This window comes from Cyprinodon tularosa, unplaced genomic scaffold (assembly GCF_016077235.1).
Source record: "Cyprinodon tularosa strain WSP-4 unplaced genomic scaffold, ASM1607723v1 ctg776, whole genome shotgun sequence".
In the NCBI taxonomy this organism is placed as follows: domain Eukaryota; kingdom Metazoa; phylum Chordata; class Actinopteri; order Cyprinodontiformes; family Cyprinodontidae; genus Cyprinodon; species Cyprinodon tularosa.
This window is the reverse complement of record NW_024039536.1, coordinates 79,186-106,991: the sequence shown is the minus strand read 5'-3', so window position 1 is coordinate 106,991 and position 27,806 is coordinate 79,186. Positions and strand designations below refer to the sequence as shown.

At 36.3% G+C, this 27,806-nt stretch overlaps 1 protein-coding gene across 2 annotated transcripts; it reads right to left on the bottom strand.

Annotated features, from left to right (window-relative positions):
• Positions 1–1,148: 1,148 nt before the first annotated feature.
• Positions 1,149–19,115, bottom strand: gins3 (GINS complex subunit 3). Of its 2 annotated transcripts, XM_038270760.1 has the most exons (3): positions 18,833–19,115; positions 6,836–7,069; positions 1,149–1,675 (listed from the first exon to the last, which is right to left on the bottom strand). In XM_038270760.1, exons 1-3 carry the CDS (start codon positions 19,001–19,003, stop codon positions 1,445–1,447), a joined length of 636 nt encoding a protein of 211 aa, XP_038126688.1. In that variant the 5' UTR covers positions 19,004–19,115; the 3' UTR covers positions 1,149–1,444. The 2 variants fall into 2 exon arrangements, with proteins under 2 accessions (XP_038126688.1, XP_038126689.1); XM_038270761.1 differs by lacking the exon at positions 6,836–7,069.
• Positions 19,116–27,806: the final 8,691 nt, after the last annotated feature.

The window sequence follows — 27,806 nt, the reverse complement described above, 5'->3', positions numbered from 1 at the left end:
AAGATTATAACTGAGAAACTGTCTTAATTAGATAAACTATTTGAGAAAACATTAGTTCTGACACGCAACAGGCAGCTTAAGGTGTAATAAACTCACACATGATAAATGATAATCATCCTAACAATGTGAAGAACGGCCTCAATATATGTTTAGAAAAATACTGTCAAAACATTGAAAATAGGACATTTTTACCGCGAGACGAGAAACTTTAATTTATTCATTTTATTTGAACTAGTTTAAAGTTCCACAGATGAAGTCTGTTCTTAGCTTTACACTTTCCCGTCTGCCATCTTGTTTTGCTTGCATCTTTTACAGGTGAGATTTAGCTGCACTTTGAATCAGGCCAACTCCCATAGCAAACGCTTTTTTTATGTGAAATAAAGAGGAAAACAATCTTTTCAATCAGAGATATGGTTTTATATATTTACATACATAAATCAAGGACAGCGCTATGGCCAAAGCTACCTGTTGGGCTCTTTCTGGCATTAAGACAATTGTTAATGAAACATTGCTAGACAGGACAAAAATAAATAAATAAATCAGATTTTATTTTCAAGCCATTTTGCTGAGCCCTACTTTTATTTAACCCAATTACATTAGCTTGGAACCATGCTTCATTTTTAGCACTTAAGGCCTGAATTCTAATTTCCATCTTTACTTTATTTTCCAGTGTCCATGTTTGTCTGGCAGTTTTAACCAAAAATGTGGATTCCAACAATTTAACACCAACTTTACCACACTTTAGTTTTGCTAAATTGTAATAAGAGGATGATATTGAATATCCATGAATCTATAGAGAGCAGATCATCTGTTACTGTTCTTATATACTAATTCTAACTGAAAGGTTTTTAATAAGTTATGAAAACATATTTAATATTACACCGACGCATTGAATAAGAGTTTTAAAGCGGAGTCCTTCAAATGTTTACCAGCTGCCTTGCACAGCCTTTCTGGGCCTGAATTTGTCATATAACCTTTAATTTTTTTTGCGTTATCGATGAGAAATATAAAATAAAAATGGACTTTGCTTCTCTATCATGATATACCCCAAATATTCATCTTTCACAGCTTCAGAAGAACCCACCGCTGTGGAGAACATCTGGACTGACATCATTAGCTTGTAACAACAGCAACGCAGCAGATGCAGGTTAAGAAGATCAATGAGTGCGCTGCTTTATTTTATTATTTTCTTACCAAAGTTAAGCTGAGCTTTACTGTACAAGTTAAGTTATGCTTGATTTTTTTTTATCTCATTTTAAAATGAGTACATCTCTTTAATCTTAACAAAAATATGTAACATTCATTTATAGTCACACAGAAAGATAAAACATTGAGACATGAAAGGTTTTAATGGGTTTTCCCTCCAGCTGGTGTTTCTGTTCCTGACAGCATTGGGTCGGGTTTAGAGAAGGTCCAAGGTAAATGTGCTCCTAAGGGTCCGAGGTCAGGCCTGAACATCGATGAGCTTCCTCTTGCGGTAGTTCAGGACCAGGCTGGAGGCTGTGAGCTGCGAGGCCTGACCCTTCTCCCAGCTCTGAAAGCCGTTCAGGCCGTTCTGACCGGACCTGAACAGAACCTTCTCCAAGCAGTCCAGCCGTCCCACCAGAGCAGATGTGTCTTCATTGTAGGCATTCTGAGAGGAGTCCATTGTTCTTCTAAAGCGGCCGATGAACGTCTGGAGGGAGGGCAGAGTAAGAAGGTCATCTTTAGGGCAGAGGGAGGTGCAAGAACATTGCATCAAGAGAATTTTAATTGAAGGGATGTTTCTTAATGTTGTCAATCAGTCACAGCAAGTCAACCAGTGACCTGAAAAATGCTGAGAGGAGTGGTGATACCCTGAAGTAAAATAAAAATCATTAAATCAGGATGTCCTTCAGGTCTGTAATGCCTCAGTAACAGAAAGCCAAAAAAGTGTGCAAAACAGTTATTAAAACAAATGTTGCAATATAATATTGAAAAAGTTGACAACACAATTCTTTATACTTTTTGCTCAATTTTTATTGTATCTACATTTGTATTTGTATGTAAAATGTAGAAAGTGGTCAAAAATAAAGAAAAGCAATCAGTGTTATTTTTTCAATAAGCAGTGTTGACAGCTTTGCTGTGAGGTTGCTGCTCCCTCTAGTGGTGATAGTGGTCAATATCCCTAATTTCTGTTGTTTATTAGTTGTAAGAAGCAGAAAAACATTAAACATGCTAAACTCTAATTATATTTAGGTTTCTTTCGCTTTACTGTACTAAAGGACAAATATTTTAATGTCATGAAACACGGTCAGCAAGAGACCTCCTGGGTTTTTTCCAGCAGCGAAACATTTTGAGTGCTGCACAGAAAAGAAGAAAATTGCATTGCAGTATAAAAAGTTATTTACATAATTAATCAACACAAATAATTTAAGCGAATAAAAAAAACATAAAAATAGTAATTGAATGGGGACCTGTAAGAGAACAGGAACAGGGAGGACCTACGCCAAAACCCACACAATGTCCACAAACAGCCTTCGCTAAATGCAAGCGGCTAGGATGCATGTAGGTTACAGCTATGCAGCTGAATTAATATGATAGCAATATCCCAATTATTTGAGTAAAGTGTCATTCTAAAGGGGCTTTGCTACTCCGCATGTGGAAGTACTGAGAAATGTGTTTATCTGGAAAGAGTTGAGAGATGTAGATGAAAAAAATAGCTTAATTGCAGTGGGGTAGGTCCCTATAAGATTTTAACTTCTCCATTTTAGCAGCTTTGCTGTTTCAGATTGTATATTTGCTTATTATGGTTAATTTCATCAATTGTATTTTATCAAATAAATAAAATACATGAAATAAAAATATATATATCTGTACGCCAATTTATTGAATCCTAAATTGTTCCCATTAGCTTCCGACCCTCAGAATAGTTTTAATTTAGTGTGAGAGAGCATAAGCCATTTAGGTGAAAAGAGTGTACAGCCTTGGAAGAACGTCAACAGGCATGGCGCCTCCCAATGGTTGAAGAAGGCATCTGCTTTGCCAATGGAAAGAATAGTATTTATATCAGGAAATCAATACCTTTTTGAAAAGATCTGAGATGCTTTTACTAATTTTATTAAGAACTTGTGCCGGGACTGATGGACTCCTGGTTTGCTGGAACCTGCAGAGCGACATCGTGAACAGACACCTATGGTTGTATCCAATTAATCCTGCTGCTTTGAGAAGCTGAGTGCTTTACTTTTTATATGGGATGGGCTTTTTTTTTTTTTTATTCATTTTACTTTTAGTTCTTTTTTTTTTTTTTCTTATTCTTCAATATGGATAGGATGTAGCCCAAAATTGACTTATAGCTTTATTTTACTGTTATGCAGTAATTATAACTGGGAAATTATTGTTTTCAACTGAAAAATGTTAAAGCTGGACAAAAATAAGTAGTCATTGAAAATAGCAGTTTTATTATCCATTTCTGATACTTTGAAAAATAATAAACTCAAATATATTTTCATATGCTGATATCAAATAGATTTTTAAAAACGCGGTATCGATCTATTTTACTTTCAAAATCTCGTGAAATTTCATCGTTCTGTTACAAACTCTCGTGATATTTTGCAAATTCTTGTGAGGTTTTGTTAGTAAAATAGATCGATACCGCGTCAATATATCAACATATAAAAATATGGCAACATTTCGTGAATTTTTGGGGGATTTCGTAGCATAACGATAATGATTTCGTAGCAATATATATGCATATGAAGATATTGTGATGTTTTAATGTATCAATATTTAATAGTTTTTAATTCTGTAAAAAAAAAAGTTTTTGAGGAAGAAGAAGTAGTATTTTTTTTTTTTTTAGACTTTAGAAACTCAGAAGCTGATCAAATATCGGGTTAAATATTGGTGGGGTTGCCGATGTCCGATATTCAGTTTTAAGGCCGATACCGATAGGGGGCCGATTATATCGTGCATCCCTATACTTTAGTACAAAAAAAATTAAAATGATAAGATTATCAAAACAATAAAAATAATTTTCTTCCCAATTTTCTTAAGAATAAAATTAAAGGACACAAAACTTCATTTTAAATAGCAGTCAAAGGCCACTCTAAAGCAACATTTTACCGTTTTCTGAGAGATTATTACAGATTATTGGAACATAGGAACTAAAAGCTAGTTCTCCAGGTTTGGCTTAGATTCTGTCGGGACATTTTAACCCAGTAGACCTGAGAGGTCTGGCTGTTGATCCACTGACAACAAGTCTAATGTATTTTGGAGCGAAGCTATTCAGTGATTTCTAGATGAACAGAAGGACTTAAGTCGATTCTCTGAGATACGAGGAGCCAGAGGAAGGAATTTATGACTGGACTGATCTCCTCGACTTTCTTAGGTTTAGTTAGGATGCAGGCAGCAGGATTCTGGATCAGTTGCATCTGTCTGATCCACTTTCTAGGCCGATCTGTGAAGGCACCGCTGCAGGGATCAATTTTACTAAATATTAACGAAGCAGGAATTAGTTTATCAAAGTCCAGAGACATTAGTCCTTAAATCCTTGAGATATTCTTTAGGTTATAGAGGGCCGACTTTGTTCCCGTCTTTATGAGCCTCTGAAGGTTCAGGTCTGAGTCCTCACTGAACCCAGACTTAGAGCCTGATTGCTGCTTTCTAGCTTGATTAACTGAAGCTGGGTGCTAACTTATAAATCCTTTGATTCCATAATTAATTTTTGTTTCGATTCAGCTGAAGAAAATGTTGTCCCATCTATACTTCTATTTCTACTGTGTATTTACTCTGAGCTGTCATGGCTCCAATGTCACCTTGTGATGTCATTATGTACAGCTTCATATTGCTTGCAAAGATATGGTAACTTACGTTGATATTTATTGGATCTCCAATAAATACACATACACATAAAAAACACAGCAAAGTCCTTCATCATCTTTATAGTCGACAGGCTGCAGCCATGTCGCAAATTCCACATTTTTCAGCCACTTTTGTTGAAATTAGCATTTTGCCCATTCTCTTTCCCCTGCCTTGAGCTTCTTTTCCAAACATGCGGGTTTATGATCAACCGGAAGCAGGTCCACAAAAACACGCAGAACCAGCTAGATTTGATATATCTTACAATTGTTTTTAGAAACAAATTATTATTTTTTAAGCATTTTAAATTTCACAATAATCATATTGAATTAATTTTAATGCCAAATAAGGCCTTGATTTAAAAAGAATTATAATTGAATGACTTTAATGATTTTTAATGACGCGCGGAAACCCTGTAGATATTAAATATGAGGGTTCCCTAAGGCCGGGCATACTGTATGAATTTTTTTTCTTTTTCGGGCCGATTCTCTAGTCGTGCTAGAATCTTTGATCGGGCGGAGTGTAGTATACAGGAGGTAATGAGGGACGATCAGCCTCTCAGAACTACCTCCCGATCAGGAATCATAAGGTTGGGAGAAAATCAAACATGTTTGAAATTCAGTCAGCCGTCATAACATTTCATCAGAGCGTCGGGCCGCACAGTGTGAGAACATGCATCATGAGCTGCGAACGTTTAAACCCTGCAATGTTTTTGTACAATTCAAGCTGTAGCTGCGTGCAACGATTGAAGACATCGCACAGTATATGCCCTGCAAATGGGAAATGCCACATTTGATATTTTATGGTCTCTGATGTGAAGTTACCTAATGACACAAAAATATTGAAATAGTGATGGGTCCAGCAGCCCCGATGCATCGGTGCACACATGGAGCCCATAGTGCAAAATGCTCTATCAGAGTGCGTTGTTACAGGAGTTGTTTCAAACTGACTGACACAATAAACTGTGTTTAAAAACATCTTTTAGCATCTGCTAAAAAAAATTATCAAGAATTTTAGAGCAGCCTTAAACGTTGTGTTTTTATTTTAATTTTCTTATTGTGTCATCCTTTTCCTCTCAGTTATCGCTCAACTTATCTGAATTAAAGTTCATTTCAAACTGACTCTTAGTTAATTTACTGTTTTTACAATACTTACCGTTTTAAAATTATGACTTAAAATCCTATTCCACAAGCATCCTCATTCACATTTTCCCCTAAATTTTTACATTATGATAAATGCTTCAATTATTTATAGGCTGCATCTAAAAATATTAAAGATATTTTCAATTTAAGCACTGATATGAAATAATCCAATTTAACTTACAATAACTTAAATGATATCATCGTATTAGGTCATCAAATCAATTCAGTTTAGCCTGTCAAATAAGCTGCCTGTAGTGTCTTTAAAGGTCCAGCAGGTGTCAGTATTCTGTGAGAGAGTATCAAGGCTGTATTAATTCAGTTTGGTAATGTATCGAAACGATTCAAGATGCCTCATTAATGCATCACTGGATTTAAACCAGTAAAGTTCTGGATCAGAAAGGTAATCCCAGTTTTCCAGGCGCTCTAAGTAAGTAGAGTGATCAGCGTTGGCAAACACTGCATGTCACTGAACACATTGACAAGGGTAGTCTCAACACTTTGGTAAACATAGACGCCTTCGCTGGAAGACATTAAAGCATCAACGCGATTACAACAATGCCTTTAAAATTCTGCCTTGAACTTCTTATTTACAGACCAAATTAAACACCAATGCCAGCTGTTGGGGGCAGTTAATAAACCATCCTGATGTGTACTTTTGTTAAATGTTCATTTAATGAAGAAACCAATTAGTTTCTGTCTTCATGAGAAGTGAGCAGGTTGTTGCTCCACCAAAGGGCCAGACACACTTATTCTAGATGCTTTTCATACCACATTATGCACCGATGTCACTTATCTGATCAAAATGGATATATAAATGTCCACTCTGAGGTAACTGATTAATGCCAGTAATAACTGCAGGACCTCCTTTTCTGTTGTACCTGCAGCAAAGTCTTTGCAATGTCTGGGTTTTCGGGGCTGTCAAAATGTAGCATCTGGGAACCCAGGCCATAGTAGTAGGGCCCCATCTTATGCAGGTCCACCACGTTGGGATCAGCTGAGAACACCGTCCTCCAGCCCTCTTTGTAGACTTTAGGAAGCTCCACAGTCAGCACCTTCCTCTTCCTCTCATACAGACCCTTAGAGAGCCACAGAGGAATCTCCATCTTTGTACCCTAAAAGGAAAGAACATTTTGGAGCTATTGATAATGAAAAGACAACCTTCCAGTACTTTCTAATAAACACAAAATAATCTACTTCCATTGTTTGTAACGGCGAGAGGAACAGGCATCAAAGACCAATGACATGGACCAACCGCTGAGAGCAAAGGCATTAACCAATGCAGCATCTACATATGCAACATAGACATATGGTGCTTAGACATGTGCTATATAGACATGTGCAACATAGACATATGGTGCTTAGACATGTGCAACATAGACATATGGTGCTTAGACATGTGCAACATAGACATATGGTGCTTAGACATGTGCAACATAGACATGTGCAACATAGACATATGCTGCTTAGACATATGCAACATAGACATATGGTGCTTAGACATGTGCTATATAGACATGTGCAACATAGACATATGGTGCTTAGACATGCAACATAGACATATGGTGCTTAGACATGTGCAACATAGACATGTGCAACATAGACATATGCTGCTTAGACATATGCAACATAGACATATGGTGCTTAGACATGTGCTATATAGACATGTGCAACATAGACATATGGTGCTTAGACATGTGCAACATAGACATATGGTGCTTAGACATGTGCAACATAGACATGTGCAACATAGACATATGCTGCTTAGACATATGCAATATAGACATGTGCAACATAGACATATGGTGCTTAGACATATGCAACATAGACATATGGTGCTTAGACATGTGCTATATAGACATGTGCAACATAGACATATGGTGCTTAGACATGTGCAACATAGACATATGCTGCTTAGACATGTGCTATATAGACATGTGCAACATAGACATATGCTGCTTAGACATATGCAATATAGACATGTGCAACATAGACATATGGTGCTTAGACATATGCAACATAGACATATGGTGCTTAGACATGTGCTATATAGACATGTGCAACATAGACATATGGTGCTTAGACATGTGCAACATAGACATATGGTGCTTAGACATGTGCAACATAGACATGTGCAACATAGACATATGCTGCTTAGACATATGCAATATAGACATGTGCAACATAGACATATGCTGCTTACACATGTGCTATATAGACATGTGCAACATAGACATATGGTGCTTAGACATGTGCTATATAGACATGTGCAACATAGACATATGCTGCTTAGACATGTGCAACATAGACATGTGCAACATAGACATATGCTGCTTAGACATGTGCTATATAGACATGTGCAACATAGACATATGCTGCTTAGACATGTGCAACATAGACATATGCTGCTTAGACATGTGCTATATAGACATGTGCAACATAGACATATGCTGCTTAGACATGTGCTATATAGACATGTGCAACATAGACATATGCTGCTTAGACATGTGCAACATAGACATATGCTGCTTAGACATGTGCTATATAGACATGTGCAACATAGACATATGATGCTTAGACATGTGCTATATAGACATGTGCAACATAGACATATGGTGCTTAGACATGTGCAACATAGACATGTGCAACATAGACATATGCTGCTTAGACATGTGCTATATAGACATGTGCAACATAGACATATGGTGCTTAGACATGTGCAACATAGACATGTGCAACATAGACATATGCTGCTTAGACATATGCAATATAGACATGTGCAACATAGACATATGCTGCTTACACATGTGCTATATGGACAAGTGCAACATAGACATATGGTGCTTAGACATGTGCTATATAGACATGTGCAACATAGACATATGGTGCTTAGACATGTGCAACATAGACATGTGCAACATAGACATATGCTGCTTAGACATGTGCTATATAGACATGTGCAACATAGACATATGCTGCTTAGACATGTGCAACATAGACATATGCTGCTTAGACATGTGCTATATAGACATGTGCAACATAGACATATGCTGCTTAGACATGTGCTATATAGACATGTGCAACATAGACATATGCTGCTTAGACATGTGCAACATAGACATATGCTGCTTAGACATGTGCTATATAGACATGTGCAACATAGACATATGCTGCTTAGACATGTGCTATATAGACATGTGCAACATAGACATATGCTGCTTAGACATGTGCAACATAGACATATGCTGCTTAGACATGTGCTATATAGACATGTGCAACATAGACATATGCTGCTTAGACATGTGCTATATAGACATGTGCAACATAGACATATGCTGCTTAGACATGTGCAACATAGACATATGCTGCTTAGACATGTGCTATATAGACATGTGCAACATAGACATATGATGCTTAGACATGTGCTATATAGACATGTGCAACATAGACATATGGTGCTTAGACATGTGCAACATAGACATGTGCAACATAGACATATGCTGCTTAGACATGTGCTATATAGACATGTGCAACATAGACATATGGTGCTTAGACATGTGCAACATAGACATGTGCAACATAGACATATGCAAAATAGACATGTGCAACATAGACATATGCTGCTTACACATGTGCTATATGGACAAGTGCAACATAGACATATGCTGCTTAGACATGTGCTATATAGACATGTGCAACATAGACATATGCTGCTTAGACATGTGCAACATAGACATATGCTGCTTAGACATGTGCTATATAGACATGTGCAACATAGACATATGCTGCTTAGACATGTGCTATATAGACATGTGCAACATAGACATATGCTGCTTAGACATGTGCTATATAGACATGTGCAACATAGACATATGCTGCTTAGACATGTGCAACATAGACATGTGCAACATAGACATATGCTGCTTAGACATGTGCTATATAGACATGTGCAACATAGACATATGCTGCTTAGACATGTGCAACATAGACATATGCTGCTTAGACATGTGCTATATAGACATGTGCAACATAGACATATGCTGCTTAGACATGTGCTATATAGACATGTGCAACATAGACATATGCTGCTTAGACATGTGCTATATAGACATGTGCAACATAGACATATGCTGCTTAGACATGTGCAACATAGACATATGCTGCTTAGACATGTGCAACATAGACATATGCTGCTTAGACATGTGCTATATAGACATGTGCAACATAGACATATGCTGCTTAGACATGTGCTATATAGACATGTGCAACATAGACATATGCTGCTTAGACATGTGCTATATAGACATGTGCAACATAGACATATGCTGCTTAGACATGTGCTATATAGACATGTGCAACATAGACATATGGTGCTTAGACATGTGCTATATAGACATGTGCAACATAGACATATGCTGCTTAGACATATGCAATATAGACATGTGCAACATAGACATATGCTGCTTAGACATGTGCAACATAGACATATGCTGCTTAGACATGTGCTATATAGACATGTGCAACATAGACATATGCTGCTTAGACATGTGCTATATAGACATGTGCAACATAGACATATGCTGCTTAGACATGTGCTATATAGACATGTGCAACATAGACATATGCTGCTTAGACATGTGCAACATAGACATATGCTGCTTAGACATGTGCTATATAGACATGTGCAACATAGACATATGCTGCTTAGACATGTGCTATATAGACATGTGCAACATACACATATGCTGCTTAGACATGTGCTATATAGACATGTGCAACATAGACATATGCTGCTTAGACATGTGCTATATAGACATGTGCAACATAGACATATGCTGCTTAGACATGTGCAACATAGACATGTGCAACATAGACATATGCTGCTTAGACATGTGCTATATAGACATGTGCAACATAGACATATGGTGCTTAGACATGTGCTATATAGACATGTGCAACATAGACATATGGTACTTAGACATGTGCAACATAGACATGTGCAACATAGACATATGGTGCTTAGACATGTGCAACATAGACATGTACAACATAGACATATGCTGCTTAGACATATGCAATATAGACATATGCAACATAGACATATGCTGCTTACACATGTGCTATATAGACATGTGCAACATAGACATATGCTGCTTAGACATGTGCTATATAGACATGTGCAACATAGACATATGCTGCTTAGACATGTGCAACATAGACATGTGCAACATAGACATATGCTGCTTAGACATGTGCTATATAGACATTTACAACATAGACATATGCTGCTTAGACATGTGCAACATAGACATATGCTGCTTAGACATGTGCTATATAGACATGTGCAACATAGACATATGCTGCTTAGACATGTGCAACATAGACATATGCTGCTTAGACATGTGCTATATAGACATGTGCAACATAGACATATGCTGCTTAGACATGTGCTATATAGACATGTGCAACATAGACATATGGTGCTTAGACATGTGCAACATAGACATGTGCAACATAGACATATGCTGCTTAGACATGTGCTATATAGACATGTGCAACATAGACATATGCTGCTTAGACATGTGCTATATAGACATGTGCAACATAGACATATGGTGCTTAGACATGTGCAACATAGACATGTGCAACATAGACATATGCTGCTTAGACATGTGCTATATAGACATGTGCAACATAGACATGTGCAACATAGACATATGGTGCTTAGACATGTGCAACATAGACATATGCTGCTTAGACATGTGCAACATAGACATATGCTGCTTAGACATGTGCAACATAGACATATGCTGCTTAGACATATGCTGCTTAGACATGTGCTATATAGACATGTGCAACATAGACATATGCTGCTTACACATGTGCAATATAGACATGTACAATATAGACATGTGCAATATAGACATATGCAACATAGACATATGCTGCTTAGACATGTGCAATATAGACATGTGCAATATAGACATGTGCTGCTTAGACATGTGCTGCTTAGACATGTGCAATATAGACATGTGCAACATAGACATATGCTGCTTAGATATGTGCAATATAGACATGTGCAATATAGACATGTGCAACATAGACATGTGCAACATAGACATGTGCAACATAGACATGTGCAACATAGACATATGCTGCTTAGACATGTGCTATATAGACATGTGCAACATAGACATATGCTGCTTAGAAATGTGCAATATAGACATGTGCAATATAGACATGTGCAATATAGACATATGCTGCTTAGACATGTGCAATATAGACATGTACAATATAGACATGTGCTGCTTAGACATGTGCAATATAGACATGTGCAATATAGACATGTGCAACATAGACATATGCTGCTTAGACATGTGCAATATAGACATGTGCAATATAGACATGTGCTGCTTAGACATGTGCAATATAGACATGTGCAACATAGACATATGCTGCTTAGATATGTGCAATATAGACATGTGCAATATAGACATGTGCAATATAGACATGTGCAACATAGACATGTGCAACATAGACATATGCTGCTTAGACATGTGCTATATAGACATGTGCAACATAGACATATGCTGCTTAGACATGTGCTATATAGACATGTGCAACATAGACATATGCTGCTTAGACTGCTTAGACATGTGCAATATAGACATGTGCAACATAGACATATGCTGCTTAGACATGTGCAATATAGACATGTGCAATATAGACATGTGCAATATAGACATGTGCAATATAGACATGTGCAACATAGACATATGCTGCTTAGACATGTGCTATATAGACATGTGCAACATAGACATATGCTGCTTAGACATGTGCTATATAGACATGTGCAACATAGACATATGCTGCTTAGACATGTGCTATATAGACATGTGCAACATAGACATATGCTGCTTAGACATGTGCAACAAAGACATATGCTGCTTAGACATGTGCTATATAGACATGTGCAACATAGACATATGCTGCTTAGACATGTGCTATATAGACATGTGCAACATAGACATATGCTGCTTAGACATGTGCAACATAGACATATGCTGCTTAGACATGTGCTATATAGACATGTGCAACATAGACATATGCTGCTTAGACATGTGCTATATAGACATGTGCAACATAGACATATGGTGCTTAGACATGTGCTATATAGACATGTGCAACATAGACATATGCTGCTTAGACATATGCAATATAGACATGTGCAACATAGACATATGCTGCTTAGACATGTGCAACATAGACATATGCTGCTTAGACATGTGCTATATAGACATGTGCAACATAGACATATGCTGCTTAGACATGTGCTATATAGACATGTGCAACATAGACATATGCTGCTTAGACATGTGCTATATAGACATGTGCAACATAGACATATGCTGCTTAGACATGTGCAACATACACATATGCTGCTTAGACATGTGCTATATAGACATGTGCAACATAGACATATGCTGCTTAGACATGTGCTATATAGACATGTGCAACATAGACATATGCTGCTTAGACATGTGCTATATAGACATGTGCAACATAGACATATGGTGCTTAGACATGTGCAACATAGACATGTGCAACATAGACATATGCTGCTTAGACATGTGCTATATAGACATGTGCAACATAGACATATGGTGCTTAGACATGTGCTATATAGACATGTGCAACATAGACATATGGTGCTTAGACATGTGCAACATAGACATGTGCAACATAGACATATGGTGCTTAGACATGTGCAACATAGACATGTACAACATAGACATATGCTGCTTAGACATATGCAATATAGACATGTGCAACATAGACATATGGTGCTTAGACATGTGCTATATAGACATGTGCAACATAGACATATGCTGCTTAGACATGTGCAACATAGACATGTGCAACATAGACATGCTGCTTAGACATGTGCTATATAGACATGTGCAACATAGACATATGCTGCTTAGACATGTGCAACATAGACATATGCTGCTTAGACATGTGCTATATAGACATGTGCAACATAGACATATGCTGCTTAGACATATGCAATATAGACATGTGCAACATAGACATATGCTGCTTACACATGTGCTATATAGACATGTGCAACATAGACATATGGTGCTTAGACATGTGCTATATAGACATGTGCAACATAGACATATGCGGCTTAGACATGTGCAACATAGACATGTGCAACATAGACATATGCTGCTTAGACATGTGCTATATAGACATGTGCAACATAGACATATGCTGCTTAGACATGTGCAACATAGACATATGCTGCTTAGACATGTGCTATATAGACATGTGCAACATAGACATATGCTGCTTAGACATGTGCTATATAGACATGTGCAACATAGACATATGCTGCTTAGACATGTGCAACATAGACATATGCTGCTTAGACATGTGCTATATAGACATGTGCAACATAGACATATGCTGCTTAGACATGTGCTATATAGACATGTGCAACATAGACATATGGTGCTTAGACATGTGCAACATAGACATGTGCAACATAGACATATGCTGCTTAGACATGTGCTATATAGACATGTGCAACATAGACATATGGTGCTTAGACATGTGCTATATAGACATGTGCAACATAGACATGTGCAACATAGACATATGGTGCTTAGACATGTGCAACATAGACATATGCTGCTTAGACATGTGCAACGTAGACATATGCTGCTTAGACATGTGCTATATAGACATGTGCAACATAGACATATGCTGCTTACACATGTGCAATATAGACATGTACAATATAGACATGTGCAATATAGACATATGCAACATAGACATATGCTGCTTAGACATGTGCAATATAGACATGTGCAATATAGACATGTGCTGCTTAGACATGTGCAATATAGACATGTGCAACATAGACATATGCTGCTTAGATATGTGCAATATAGACATGTGCAATATAGACATGTGCAATATAGACATGTGCAACATAGACATGTGCAACATAGACATGTGCAACATAGACATATGCTGCTTAGACATGTGCTACATAGACATGTGCAACATAGACATATGCTGCTTAGACATGTGCTATATAGACATGTGCAACATAGACATATGCTGCTTAGACATGTGCTATATAGACATGTGCAACATAGACATATGCTGCTTAGACATGTGCTATATAGACATGTGCAACATAGACATATGCTGCTTAGACATGTGCAACATACACATATGCTGCTTAGACATGTGCTATATAGACATGTGCAACATAGACATATGCTGCTTAGACATGTGCTATATAGACATGTGCAACATAGACATATGCTGCTTAGACATGTGCTATATAGACATGTGCAACATAGACATATGGTGCTTAGACATGTGCAACATAGACATGTGCAACATAGACATATGCTGCTTAGACATGTGCTATATAGACATGTGCAACATAGACATATGGTGCTTAGACATGTGCTATATAGACATGTGCAACATAGACATATGGTGCTTAGACATGTGCTATATAGACATGTGCAACATAGACATATGGTGCTTAGACATGTGCAACATAGACATGTACAACATAGACATATGCTGCTTAGACATATGCAATATAGACATGTGCAACATAGACATATGCTGCTTACACATGTGCTATATAGACATGTGCAACATAGACATATGGTGCTTAGACATGTGCTATATAGACATGTGCAACATAGACATATGCTGCTTAGACATGTGCAACATAGACATGTGCAACATAGACATATGCTGCTTAGACATGTGCAACATAGACATATGCTGCTTAGACATGTGCAACATAGACATATGCTGCTTAGACATGTGCTATATAGACATGTGCAACATAGACATATGCTGCTTAGACATGTGCTATATAGACATGTGCAACATAGACATATGCTGCTTAGACATGTGCAACATAGACATATGCTGCTTAGACATGTGCTATATAGACATGTGCAACATAGACATATGCTGCTTAGACATGTGCAACATAGACATATGCTGCTTAGACATGTGCTATATAGACATGTGCAACATAGACATATGCTGCTTAGACATGTGCTATATAGACATGTGCAACATAGACATGTGCAACATAGACATATGGTGCTTAGACATGTGCAACATAGACATATGCTGCTTAGACATGTGCAACATAGACATATGCTGCTTAGACATATGCAATATAGACATGTGCAACGTAGACATATGCTGCTTAGACATGTGCTATATAGACATGTGCAACATAGACATATGCTGCTTACACATGTGCAATATAGACATGTACAATATAGACATGTGCAATATAGACATATGCAACATAGACATATGCTGCTTAGACATGTGCAATATAGACATGTGCTGATTAGACATGTGCAATATAGACATGTGCAATATAGACATGTGCAACATAGACATATGCTGCTTAGACATGTGCATTATAGACATGTGCAATATAGACATGTGCTGCTTAGACATGTGCAACATAGACATATGCTGCTTAGACATATGCAATATAGACATGTGCAACGTAGACATATGCTGCTTAGACATGTGCTATATAGACATGTGCAACATAGACATATGCTGCTTACACATGTGCAATATAGACATGTACAATATAGACATGTGCAATATAGACATATGCAACATAGACATATGCTGCTTAGACATGTGCAATATAGACATGTGCTGATTAGACATGTGCAATATAGACATGTGCAATATAGACATGTGCAACATAGACATATGCTGCTTAGACATGTGCATTATAGACATGTGCAACATAGACATATGCTGCTTAGACATGTGCTATATAGACATGTGCAACATAGACATATGCTGCTTAGACATGTGCTATATAGACATGTGCAACATAGACATATGCTGCTTAGACATGTGCAACATAGACATATGCTGCTTAGACATGTGCTATATAGACATGTGCAACATAGACATATGCTGCTTAGACATGTGCAACATAGACATATGCTGCTTAGACATGTGCTATATAGACATGTGCAACATAGACATATGCTGCTTAGACATGTGCTATATAGACATGTGCAACATAGACATATGGTGCTTAGACATGTGCAACATAGACATGTGCAACATAGACATATGCTGCTTAGACATGTGCTATATAGACATGTGCAACATAGACATATGGTGCTTAGACATGTGCTATATAGACATGTGCAACATAGACATGTGCAACATAGACATATGGTGCTTAGACATGTGCAACATAGACATATGCTGCTTAGACATGTGCAACATAGACATATGCTGCTTAGACATATGCAATATAGACATGTGCAACGTAGACATATGCTGCTTAGACATGTGCTATATAGACATGTGCAACATAGACATATGCTGCTTACACATGTGCAATATAGACATGTACAATATAGACATGTGCAATATAGACATATGCAACATAGACATATGCTGCTTAGACATGTGCAATATAGACATGTGCTGATTAGACATGTGCAATATAGACATGTGCAATATAGACATGTGCAACATAGACATATGCTGCTTAGACATGTGCATTATAGACATGTGCAATATAGACATGTGCTGCTTAGACATGTGCAATATAGACATGTGCAACATAGACATATGGTGCTTAGACATGTGCAACATAGACATGTACAACATAGACATATGCTGCTTAGACATGTGCAATATAGACATGTGCAACATAGACATGTGCAACATAGACATATGCTGCTTAGACATGTGCAATATAGACATGTGCAACATAGACATATGCTGCTTAGATATGTGCAATATAGACATGTGCAATATAGACATGTGCAATATAGACTTGTGCAATATAGACATATGCAATATAGACATATGCAATATAGACATATGCAATATAGACATATGCTGCTTAGACATGTGCAACATAGACATGTGCAACATAGACATATGCTGCTTAGACATGTGCAATATAGACATATGCAGCACAGACATATGCAACATAGCTAAATGCAGAATCTACATATGCAGCACAGACATATGCAACATAGATAAACGCAGAATCTACATATGCAGCACAGACATATGCAACATAGATAAATGCAGAATCTACATATGCAGCACAGACATATGCAACATAGATAAATGCAGAATCTACATATGCAGCACAGACATATGCAACATAGATAAACGCAGAATCTACATATGCAGCACAGACATATGCAACATAGATAAACGCAGAATCTACATATGCAGCACAGACATATGCAACATAGATAAACGCAGAATCTACATATGCAGCACAGACATATGCAACATAGATAAATGCAGAATCTACATATGCAACATAGATGCAGAATCTAAACATGCAGCATTAGACATATGCAACATCTACATATGCAACATCTACATATGCAGCATAGACATATGCAGCATAGACATATGCAGCATAAACATAATCAACATCGACATATGCAGCAAAGACATATGCAGCAAAGACATATGCAGCAACAAACAGCACAACATCTAGACATTTTACATCTGCTTGTTTTTGATACCAACGGAACCTCATATTTCTAGCTGAAATTGTTTATGTCGCCCAGTAATTGCCAAACTGCATTGTTTCTGAACAAATATAACGCAAAAGCAGAAGAAATGTGCCGAATTCACATCTGATTCGTTGTTCATTCTTAAAAGACAAAAATCATCTTTCATACACATGCAAAAGGTCGACGAAAAGACTTACGTGATCATGTGTATGCGTATATCGGCCACTTTTAGAAAAATTAATGGAACAAACAGTGACTTTGATATAAATCCTCTGCTTCACTGACCTCCGGAATGTCCTGCGAGTCACTGGACTTCTCCAGGAATCCAAGCCGTGGAAAAACACACTCCGTTCGAACAGGCAGCCTCTCCTGGGAAAGCAAAATGTCATCGAGAGATAAAAAATTCTCCTCCATCCCCACACCGGGAGGTACGGGAAAATAAGACGGCGTCTCCATGTGTTTAAACGCGCAGCCAAATGTAAGCAGTTATCGGAATAAAAACAGCAAACGTCTCCTCACTTGCAGCTCTTCCGACTACACTTCCTTGTTCTTGGCGCCAGAAGAATGAGCCAATCACAGCACCGCAAACTAGAACGACAAACCACACGGTGCGTTCAAAGTAACTCGGAAATTAGACATTTTCTGAAAAAGTCACATTCATTTCTAGTTGTTACATATGCATGTAGTTTATGACAAACAAAGTGTTAATATAATGTATTCCGTTTTAATCTATATATTTAAATATTATAAGAAAATATCTAGCGCATTAAAATGTGTACTTGGAAATGAAACTCCCACATACAACCTCATAAAAATTATCCCGAATGTACCATAAATGTACATTAGAGCTGAAGCTATTCCCACTTCAAACCAAATTTGCTTGTAAAACCTTTTAAAATCCAGCAAAGAAAATTATTTTATTATAATCTGTATTTTATAAAATACCCAAGACATATTTTAAGCATAATCTCTATTTAAGGAAATGGTTACTTTATTGTTCACACTATAAAAAAGCAAAACAGATATAAATATATAAATATATAACTTGGCAGAAGAACTTGCAAATCCAACTGGTTTAATGACTTGTAAGGTTGTGGCTTCATTTCCAGATATGATAAAAAAAAAAAAATGAAAAAAAACATATGCGAGATATATAATTTAGAAAAACTGACATAAAATTGAAATCTTTCTTGCGAATCTTTTACAAAGCTACACAAAGTAGTGCTAGTACTTAAGAATTTTTACTTTGTGGGTTGGCAAGTTGGTTCTTGGTTCGAGTTGTTTTTTTCCAGCTCTAAATTAAAACAAAAATACAAATAGAAAATTAAGTTGCATATAAAGAAATGCCTATATCTGGAATGCAGCAGCAGTCTGAACTGAATTAACGTATAAAACCTAAATAATATTATATAAGGGATTTGACCCCTATGATGCCAGGAAGAATGACATTAGCAGTCTATATTGAATGTTGGGGGATAAAGTGCATTGTTTTGGACTGAAGGAAAAATAAAAAATTCTTTATCACATCACAGATAAGTTTATTAATTATTTGATAAATAAAGTGAATTGGGTCTTTCTTCCAATAAGGAGCCATGTGCACTTGTATTTTTTGACCATTTGAGGCCAGAATATCATCATTAATAAAAATAGGTCACCTTATATGCACTTGTAACTAGGTTAAGCCGTAACCGATATGGGAACGGTAATTATATTAGTAGCGTAAAAAGAAGGCACAACAACAAGTAGCTAAAAGTTGGACTGTAAATTTAACCTTGAATTTCCATCAAATTAAAATGCAGCAGTCGTCTCAGTGCCCTCACCTTCTCTCTGTCACTTCTGATGTCAGTCATCAGTTGATAAATGAGAAATGACAGAAAGTCCAGACTGTAATCGTGTATTTTCTCCGCTGTCAGGGTAAAATCGGCTCACAAATCTTGACGACAGGAAAAAACAGCTCAGTCGTTTCTCTTATTTTGACATTATTGATTGTTAGACATGTCCTTCAGACTTCTCATTAAAGTCATCAGATATGTGGGCCAAATTTCCCCTAAAAAAGTGTTTTGTTATGACAAAAGTTTTAAAAACACATAGAAACAATAAGGGCACAGAAGGCATTCAAAGCTATAGGCTGAATAATACAGCTAAATCTTACATATTTTAGTTTCACTGACTAAAATGTCCAGCTTCTCTTAACTGATGTTTGTAGCATTTTAATCATTGAATCTGACTGCATTTACTGCAGTAGTTGGGCTTTATACAACATAGAGAAATAGAAATACATAGAAAGGCACCGCTGTGTCTCACTGTGGGCATCTTCTTCTCTCTGGTGATACGCAATGCTTTTTTTATACTAAACAGGCCTCTTGGGATGATTCCCTAAAAAAAAAGAAGAAAACAACATCCCTTGACATGCCAAAAAAGACTTCTAATCTGGACCATCGCAGGTAGGTTACAAGGCGATGTGTTAAATTGAAATGAGTGAGGCTCTGCTCTTTAAGATGGATGCATATTGAGCACGAATAAAGGATTTTTGTTTAGCCAATTTTAGAATCCATATTATTCCACACCATACATCTAGGGGTGTATATATATATATATATATATATATATATATATATATATATATATATATATATATATATATATATATATATATATATATATATATATATATATATATATATGGGGAAAAACCTGTGCTCTGTACTTCTGCTTGTAGTTTGTTGGTATAATCTTGTGGTCTTAGCCCTACATTGACCTCTAAGAATCAGCCACAGCTGATGTGAGACACAGGAGGGAAAAGCCGCCCATTAAACTCCTGCAAACGCTGCGTTGTCAATGTTCCACGCCTGGATGCATCAAGCATAAACCAGGTTTAACAGTCTCATGGAATAGGCTGTTATAATACGAATAAACTCATTATCCCACTGCAAAACACTTATATCAAGTAGAATAATACAGCATAGTTTAGACTCAGCTCTGACTCCTGACTATTTATTTAAAAATGGGTGGAAAAAATCAACAGTGCAGCAAGTAGCATTACGTCAAGTCAGCGGAGTCATTTTATTTGGCATCTAGATATCTCTTAAATGTGTTGTCTGGAAGACTTTTCTTTTTCATTAAAACTATACCTTACATATCCCTGCACAGTTACTCATCTGATTGCTCATGGTGTGCAAAAAAATGTTTATGACAGTCAGCCACAGCATCTCTGATGGGACTGATAAAATAATCCAGCAATCCCCTCAGACTTATTAAATTCCTCCTTCTTTTTATTTTTTATTTGTTGCCTTTCTCAGGTTGCACAGTTCATTCCTATCCAATATGCCATGACTACAGTCCATACTGGATGCTTTCTATCTATAAAATACTTCCCTGTATTAATATTAAAAAAGTAATTTAATAAAACATAACTAGTTCATGAAAAAGAAAATAATCCAACAGCTCTTCAGAGTTCCCACTGAGATTATTTTTATGTGCGTTTTATACTGTCTGAAAAATTGGATGTAAAAACAGGACATTTGAAAAGGATTCACCTACGAGATTTGATTAGGTTATGTCTGAATCAGTATAAGTGAATCTCAAATTAACTTAATGCTGAAACAGAACACATAAGAATACATTTTTTACTAAATGTATAACAATATATGTGGGAAAAGCTTGGAAATGATTTATGAAGGCCCAAATTATGGCCTAAAATTTGATCGGGAAGTGTAACATTTTAAGATATAATGTGTTGTTTGGGAATTTTCTTTTATTTTTTTTATTCCTATCCAGATGAATGAAATTATCACATTTATCGATTGTCTTCTTCCAGCGCCTTAATATGAAGCATAAAGATATTGATGTTTACATTTTCCTCTGACTGAATGAAAGCCTCAGTGGCTGTGAGTAATACCTCCATTCTTACGGGATTTTAATACTTCATTCATAGTTGAGCTTTTCCCTTCTTCACAGAATTATTGCACCACTTTGGGTAACCATGCTGAAATAGGGTTGCAAACTCCCTGAAAAAAAAAACACCCCTCCTGGTGATTTTTTTTTAGCCCCCCTTTGTGTGTTAAATGATTTTTTATTTAACTTAAATCTGTTGAATTTGATGCATATTAGTGAGTGACATGGATACATGGAAAACACATTATTATCCAGCAATTCACTTTAATACAAAATAGCAAACTTTGCTGAATAAAATAAGTATCTTAAACATAAGCCTCTCCTGCTGAACTTCAAACTGTAAAAATGAATATAATAAATAAATAGTGCACATTTTTGGTGCAACAGCAAACTTGTAAACAGATTTGTGCCTAAATCACAATGACTGTAGGCTACATTTGTAAAACAGAAATAAAAGTCATTAGCTCAAATTATGTGGCAATAGCCTACTTTTTTCCACTTGTGTTTCCTCTGAGCTCTAGGTGCAGTGAGGAGTTCTCTGTCTCTGAGCGCTGCAGAGTAAAACTCTTAGCAAGGCAGTTCATAATTGAGGCCGGCAATGAGCTGAGCTTTAATTAATTCAGTGGAACATTTGTTCTGCACATTAGTCCATTTGTTCTTCAATCAGGAGAAAATCTTCTCCTCAAAACCAGTGGAAGATGGGATGCTGAGGACCAAGGACACAGCAGCTTGGATGTTGGGAAGGTCAGCTGCCTGAAGAACCTCCATCCACCTCTCTGCTGTTCCTTTGGACTGCCAGGATTCCTTTTCCTTTAAATTACTCTGTTCATCCCCCACACTGCTCTGTTGTCTCCCACTATCTTTGTCAGCAACACTTGGCTCGACCAATGGGATGAGGGTATTATAGAACGTTACATATATGTTGTCAGCTCATTGGTCACAACGCAGTATAATTTTACCGTAAGTTTTGTATCTAACGTGCCCCTTCCTTTCATTTTCCATTAGCTTATTAGTGACTATTTTTCTACTCTCACAGTAATACTGTACAAGTAATTTATTAATACAAGTAATTTCCCTCTGAGATTATTAAAGTATGTCTGATTCTGAATACGGGACAAAGTACATTCCTTTTCCATTAAATACGGGATAAGTACTTCTATTTCTAAACACGGAACGGTTCTGTTTTTCAAGGGACGGTTGGCTATGCTGAAAGACTATCAAAGACCAGGGGTGTAGCTAGATGGGGGACGAATGGTGGCTATGGTCACCCCCAGCCAATCATTGGCGACCCTTGTGGCCACCCCATCAGGTGAATTGTTGTTCCCATGCTGACATCATTCAGAGCAGCAGTGATGCTCTAAGGTTGGCTGTCCTAAGTGGAGATTGTACCTGTAGGTGTATTAACCATAAACTGACAATAAAAAATGGGAAAGTTTTATTTTTTACATCATTATACTAAAACTAAAGATGAAAAATACCAACATCTAGCTCTTTTCAGAGCAAGTTTTATGGGAGTATGTCATCTCTGTACATAATTTAGGAGTCTCTTATTGAATTTGAGATAAATAAAAACCAAAATTATTCAATGCATCTATTACTGTATGTATATATAGATATTAAGTAGAACTGTAATTGAATAAAGGTTTAGTTAATGCTTTTTCTAGTAATGTAGGTAAGAAATGCCCACGTAATTTTTTCAATAACTCATAGAACCTTCTTGCTCTTCCTCATCATGTAAAAGATTCTTCCTAATCTTCTAAAGGCTCCTCCTCTTCTCATAAATATTGCAAGAAAGTTTACTTCTAATGACTTCTAGCCATTTTCAAAGTCTACAGTGAGCTAAAATTATTTGCTAAAACTGAAGCAGACTGGATACTTTAACAGCAATGTACCCAAACAGAAAGAGCTCTCCAATTGGAGTTAGGTGAGCCAGGGCTGGCTTTACAGGTAGACTTTCCGCCATCTGCTGGACAAAGTGCAAAATTGCAGGATAAAAAAATGACTTAAATGTATGAATGTTTTAGGAATACAATTTCTATACAAACTCTGTATTTCCCACCAAAAGACAATTAAACCTTAGTATTTACATTTTTGCAATGATCATTGCTATAATTTAAGTATTGAAGAAAATTCAAATATTGAACATTTGATATTACATTTTAATTTTGAAATTTAAATGTTCAACTGAAATATTGAAATTTAAATGTTCAACTGAAATAAATGTTTATGCAGCTTTTGATTTTACCATTCCCCCCCCATGACATTTGCAAGGTGTTTTAAATTCTTGCTTATTTTAATATTCTCATCTTTCTAGTCAACATTTGCTCTTTTTGGCTGTTTCCTTTCAAAGTCGTTGTATCAGCCTTGATATTTGACCTTTGCTTTTGATTGTACAGATTTATTGTAATTGTAATATTTCAATTCTATCCTTCAAACTTACATAAATTCTCCAGGTTATTGCCTCAACATTAAACATTTAAACTTAGAGCAGGCCAGAGGTGAGCACGGTGCAAAGACTGGGATGTGGGAAAACCAATAGAGAAGATGATCCACTCTGAACTCAAACCCAAAAAAAGAACATCCACTGTAGTTTTTATTAAGACAGAATATATATGTGTAAGTATGTGCATAATAAACAGTGATTATTTGCAAAATATGAATGTTGAACTCATTCATTTTCCTGCTGCTTAAAATGCAACTAGTGTGGATTGACCGGGAATTAATGGCGCTTATACTGCCTGCTGTGCATGTAGACCCCAGCTTAGCCACCCCTATGTACACTATCTGGCTGCATGAGGTCCTTTTAAAAGTATAACCATTTTTTTTTTATTATTTGCACTTGTTGAGAGAAAAAAAATAAATTGTATTTCGGTGAATACCTTTAAAATGATTATTATCCATGTATTTAGCATGTCAATGTTCTTATGGACAAGGTGACTGTGTGTGTTGAGCAACGGGTCCTAGGAAAGCAGGAAGTTATGGATTGCTAACTGGAAGCCCCTCTCTGAAAAATACAGACAAGTTGTGAAAGCACAGAAATCTTGATATTTAATATATAAGTAATAAAGTTTTTTTTTTATCCAACAAATAAATGCAACTAGCCCTAAATTAAATGATGATGTATTTATATTTTGTTTGCCGTTTCTAAAGTCTATGCAGACCAAGGAAATGTGTTTTGCCTCCTAACTCCAGAGAAAAGTCCACCACAGAATAAAGATTTAAAAAAATAAAAAATCAGATTTTATTTTTACAATTTATTTCATTTTAGAACTTTAAAAACTTTTTTTTTTCTTCTAACAATAATGGAACAAATTTTACTCCACAGTGATCCCTGAGTTGTGTGGAGGGCCAACATGTATCATAAAATAGATAAATGTCAATATTCCCAAAAAAAATAAGTATGTGTAAAATGTATCTATACATCTTAACGTAATTCAAATACTAAAATAATAAGATTAATTAAATTGAAAAACGCACCATTAAATAACACTATGTCCCACAAAAACAATAACAATTAATTTAATAATAAATATCATTTAAATTAATTCATATACATAATATTTAATATAATTCCTTTAGTTTATGTGTATAAATGCATATAAAGCAAATCAGTTAAGTGCATATGTATTTTAGGGGGTCATCTGTTTTTTTGCATTGTTATTTTTGGGGTCAAAAAGGATTGAAATGTTCATGAGAAATCAGTAGACATGTGGGAAATGAAAATAAGCTCATTTTTGTTACCTTATTCTAAAATCAATCATTTGGTGAAATAGAAATGCTTTTAATAAGGTTTCTTCCTGTTAGAAGGGAGTTTTTCCTCTCCACTGTCGCTACAAACAGGCTTAGTGTGAGGGATTGCTGAAGAGTCAATGAGTCGATGCAATCAGCTGGTTTTCCTTAGATAGAAACTTTGAATCAATCTGACTGGATGATCTGGTGAACTGGAAAGTGACCTGAGATGACATGATGTGAATTATAGAAATAAACTGAATTGAATTAATTTTCCATTAACACAAGCATTCCTCTCACTGTGGAAGATATATTTGGAACTCCAGGAGAAAATAAAAAAGCAGAAAATACGTTTGTCATCTAGCACAATTTATTCCACCATTTGTTTACAGTAGCTTTGTAAATGCAGTTTGTTTGTACGTTGTTTTCGTAGTAGTCTTCACACATCAGCTCTTGGCTTTCTGAGACGTGAGTTACACCTCACATGATTGGTATATCAAACAAATATTGTTAAATATGAACAAATGAATAAATAAGCCCCGTTCAGTGGCTCCACAGTGGAACGACAGAGTCTTTTTCCAGGGTGTTAGTGCCTCGTGTCTCCAGTCGCAGACAAAACAGATCTGTTTCCAGCAGACACACAATGTGAGAGCGGGGGGGCTGGAGCAGAGGCCGAAGAGCCCCCTGTAATTAGCAAACACACATGCACAAACAGTCATGGAGGAATTACGAGCGGAAAAACAACAACTCATGAACAGAGGATGGAAGAGAGGATCAAAGCAGCCACAAGTTGTTTTTTAAAGATTTATCGAGTTTTTTTTGGTCACTGAATCGGAAGATTCCTGAAGAATGTCTAAACTTGAGAATGAAAAAATAAATCTATTTTGTATTATTTAATAGAATAAAAGATGTTTTGGCTGTCTTTTTTGTTCAGTTATTTCAAAATGTTTTGAAAAAGTGATTTTTTTGATGTTGCTGTTTTTCTCTCGAGTGACTTTATACTTTCATCTGTTGTTCCGAGTGGTATTTAGATACGTCGCTTTTACTATTTGTCATTTAAAATTCAGATATTTTGTGCCCAATCCATAGAAGTTTTTAAAAACTTAGTTGTCTCTGGACTTTCTGTTCCGAACAACAACCTTTTTTTTTTTATCTGCGTAAAGCTCATTTGGATAATACTAGTAAAATTTCTCATTACAAAAATGCAATCAAAGATTTGAGAAAAGGGGTTAAAATAGAGAAAGTCATGAGCTGACAGCAACTGGATCTTATGATGGGGAAAACTCAAATTTAACCTTTCAGAAACACAGCAGTGTCTCTTCCAAAAACCTTGAAGAAATGCTCTATATCAGCGTTATTATCACTATCAAGTGTGATGCTGAAGGTCCGTGAATTGGAGTCAAACTGTTTTTAACGTGAATATTCTGACTTGTTTCATGTTGACCTTTAATGAAGCCTTCTTGACATTTTCCTCAGTTGTTTTACTGATCAGTCCCAGTTTCAGACACAGACTTCAGTTAAACAAGAATTCTTGTGATTGAATAATAATAATTATGTGACTTCATGCAATAATAAAGCTTCCTAGATCGGTTTTGGATAGTTTTTTATTTTCTCTTTTTTTTACAGTCACTTTGAT

Bases quoted from the DNA above. Each gene is read 5' to 3' on its own strand.
- gins3 (XM_038270760.1), bottom strand. From the start codon at position 19,003: ATGGAGACGCCGTCTTATTTTCCCGTACCTCCCGGTGTGGGGATGGAG. The intron at 7,070-18,832 runs GTCAGTGAAGCA...CTTTCCTTTTAG, and splicing joins ACTCGCAGGACATTCCGGAG to GGTACAAAGATGGAGATTCC. The intron at 1,676-6,835 runs GTACAACAGAAA...CCCTCCCTCCAG, and splicing joins TTGCAAAGACTTTGCTGCAG to ACGTTCATCGGCCGCTTTAG.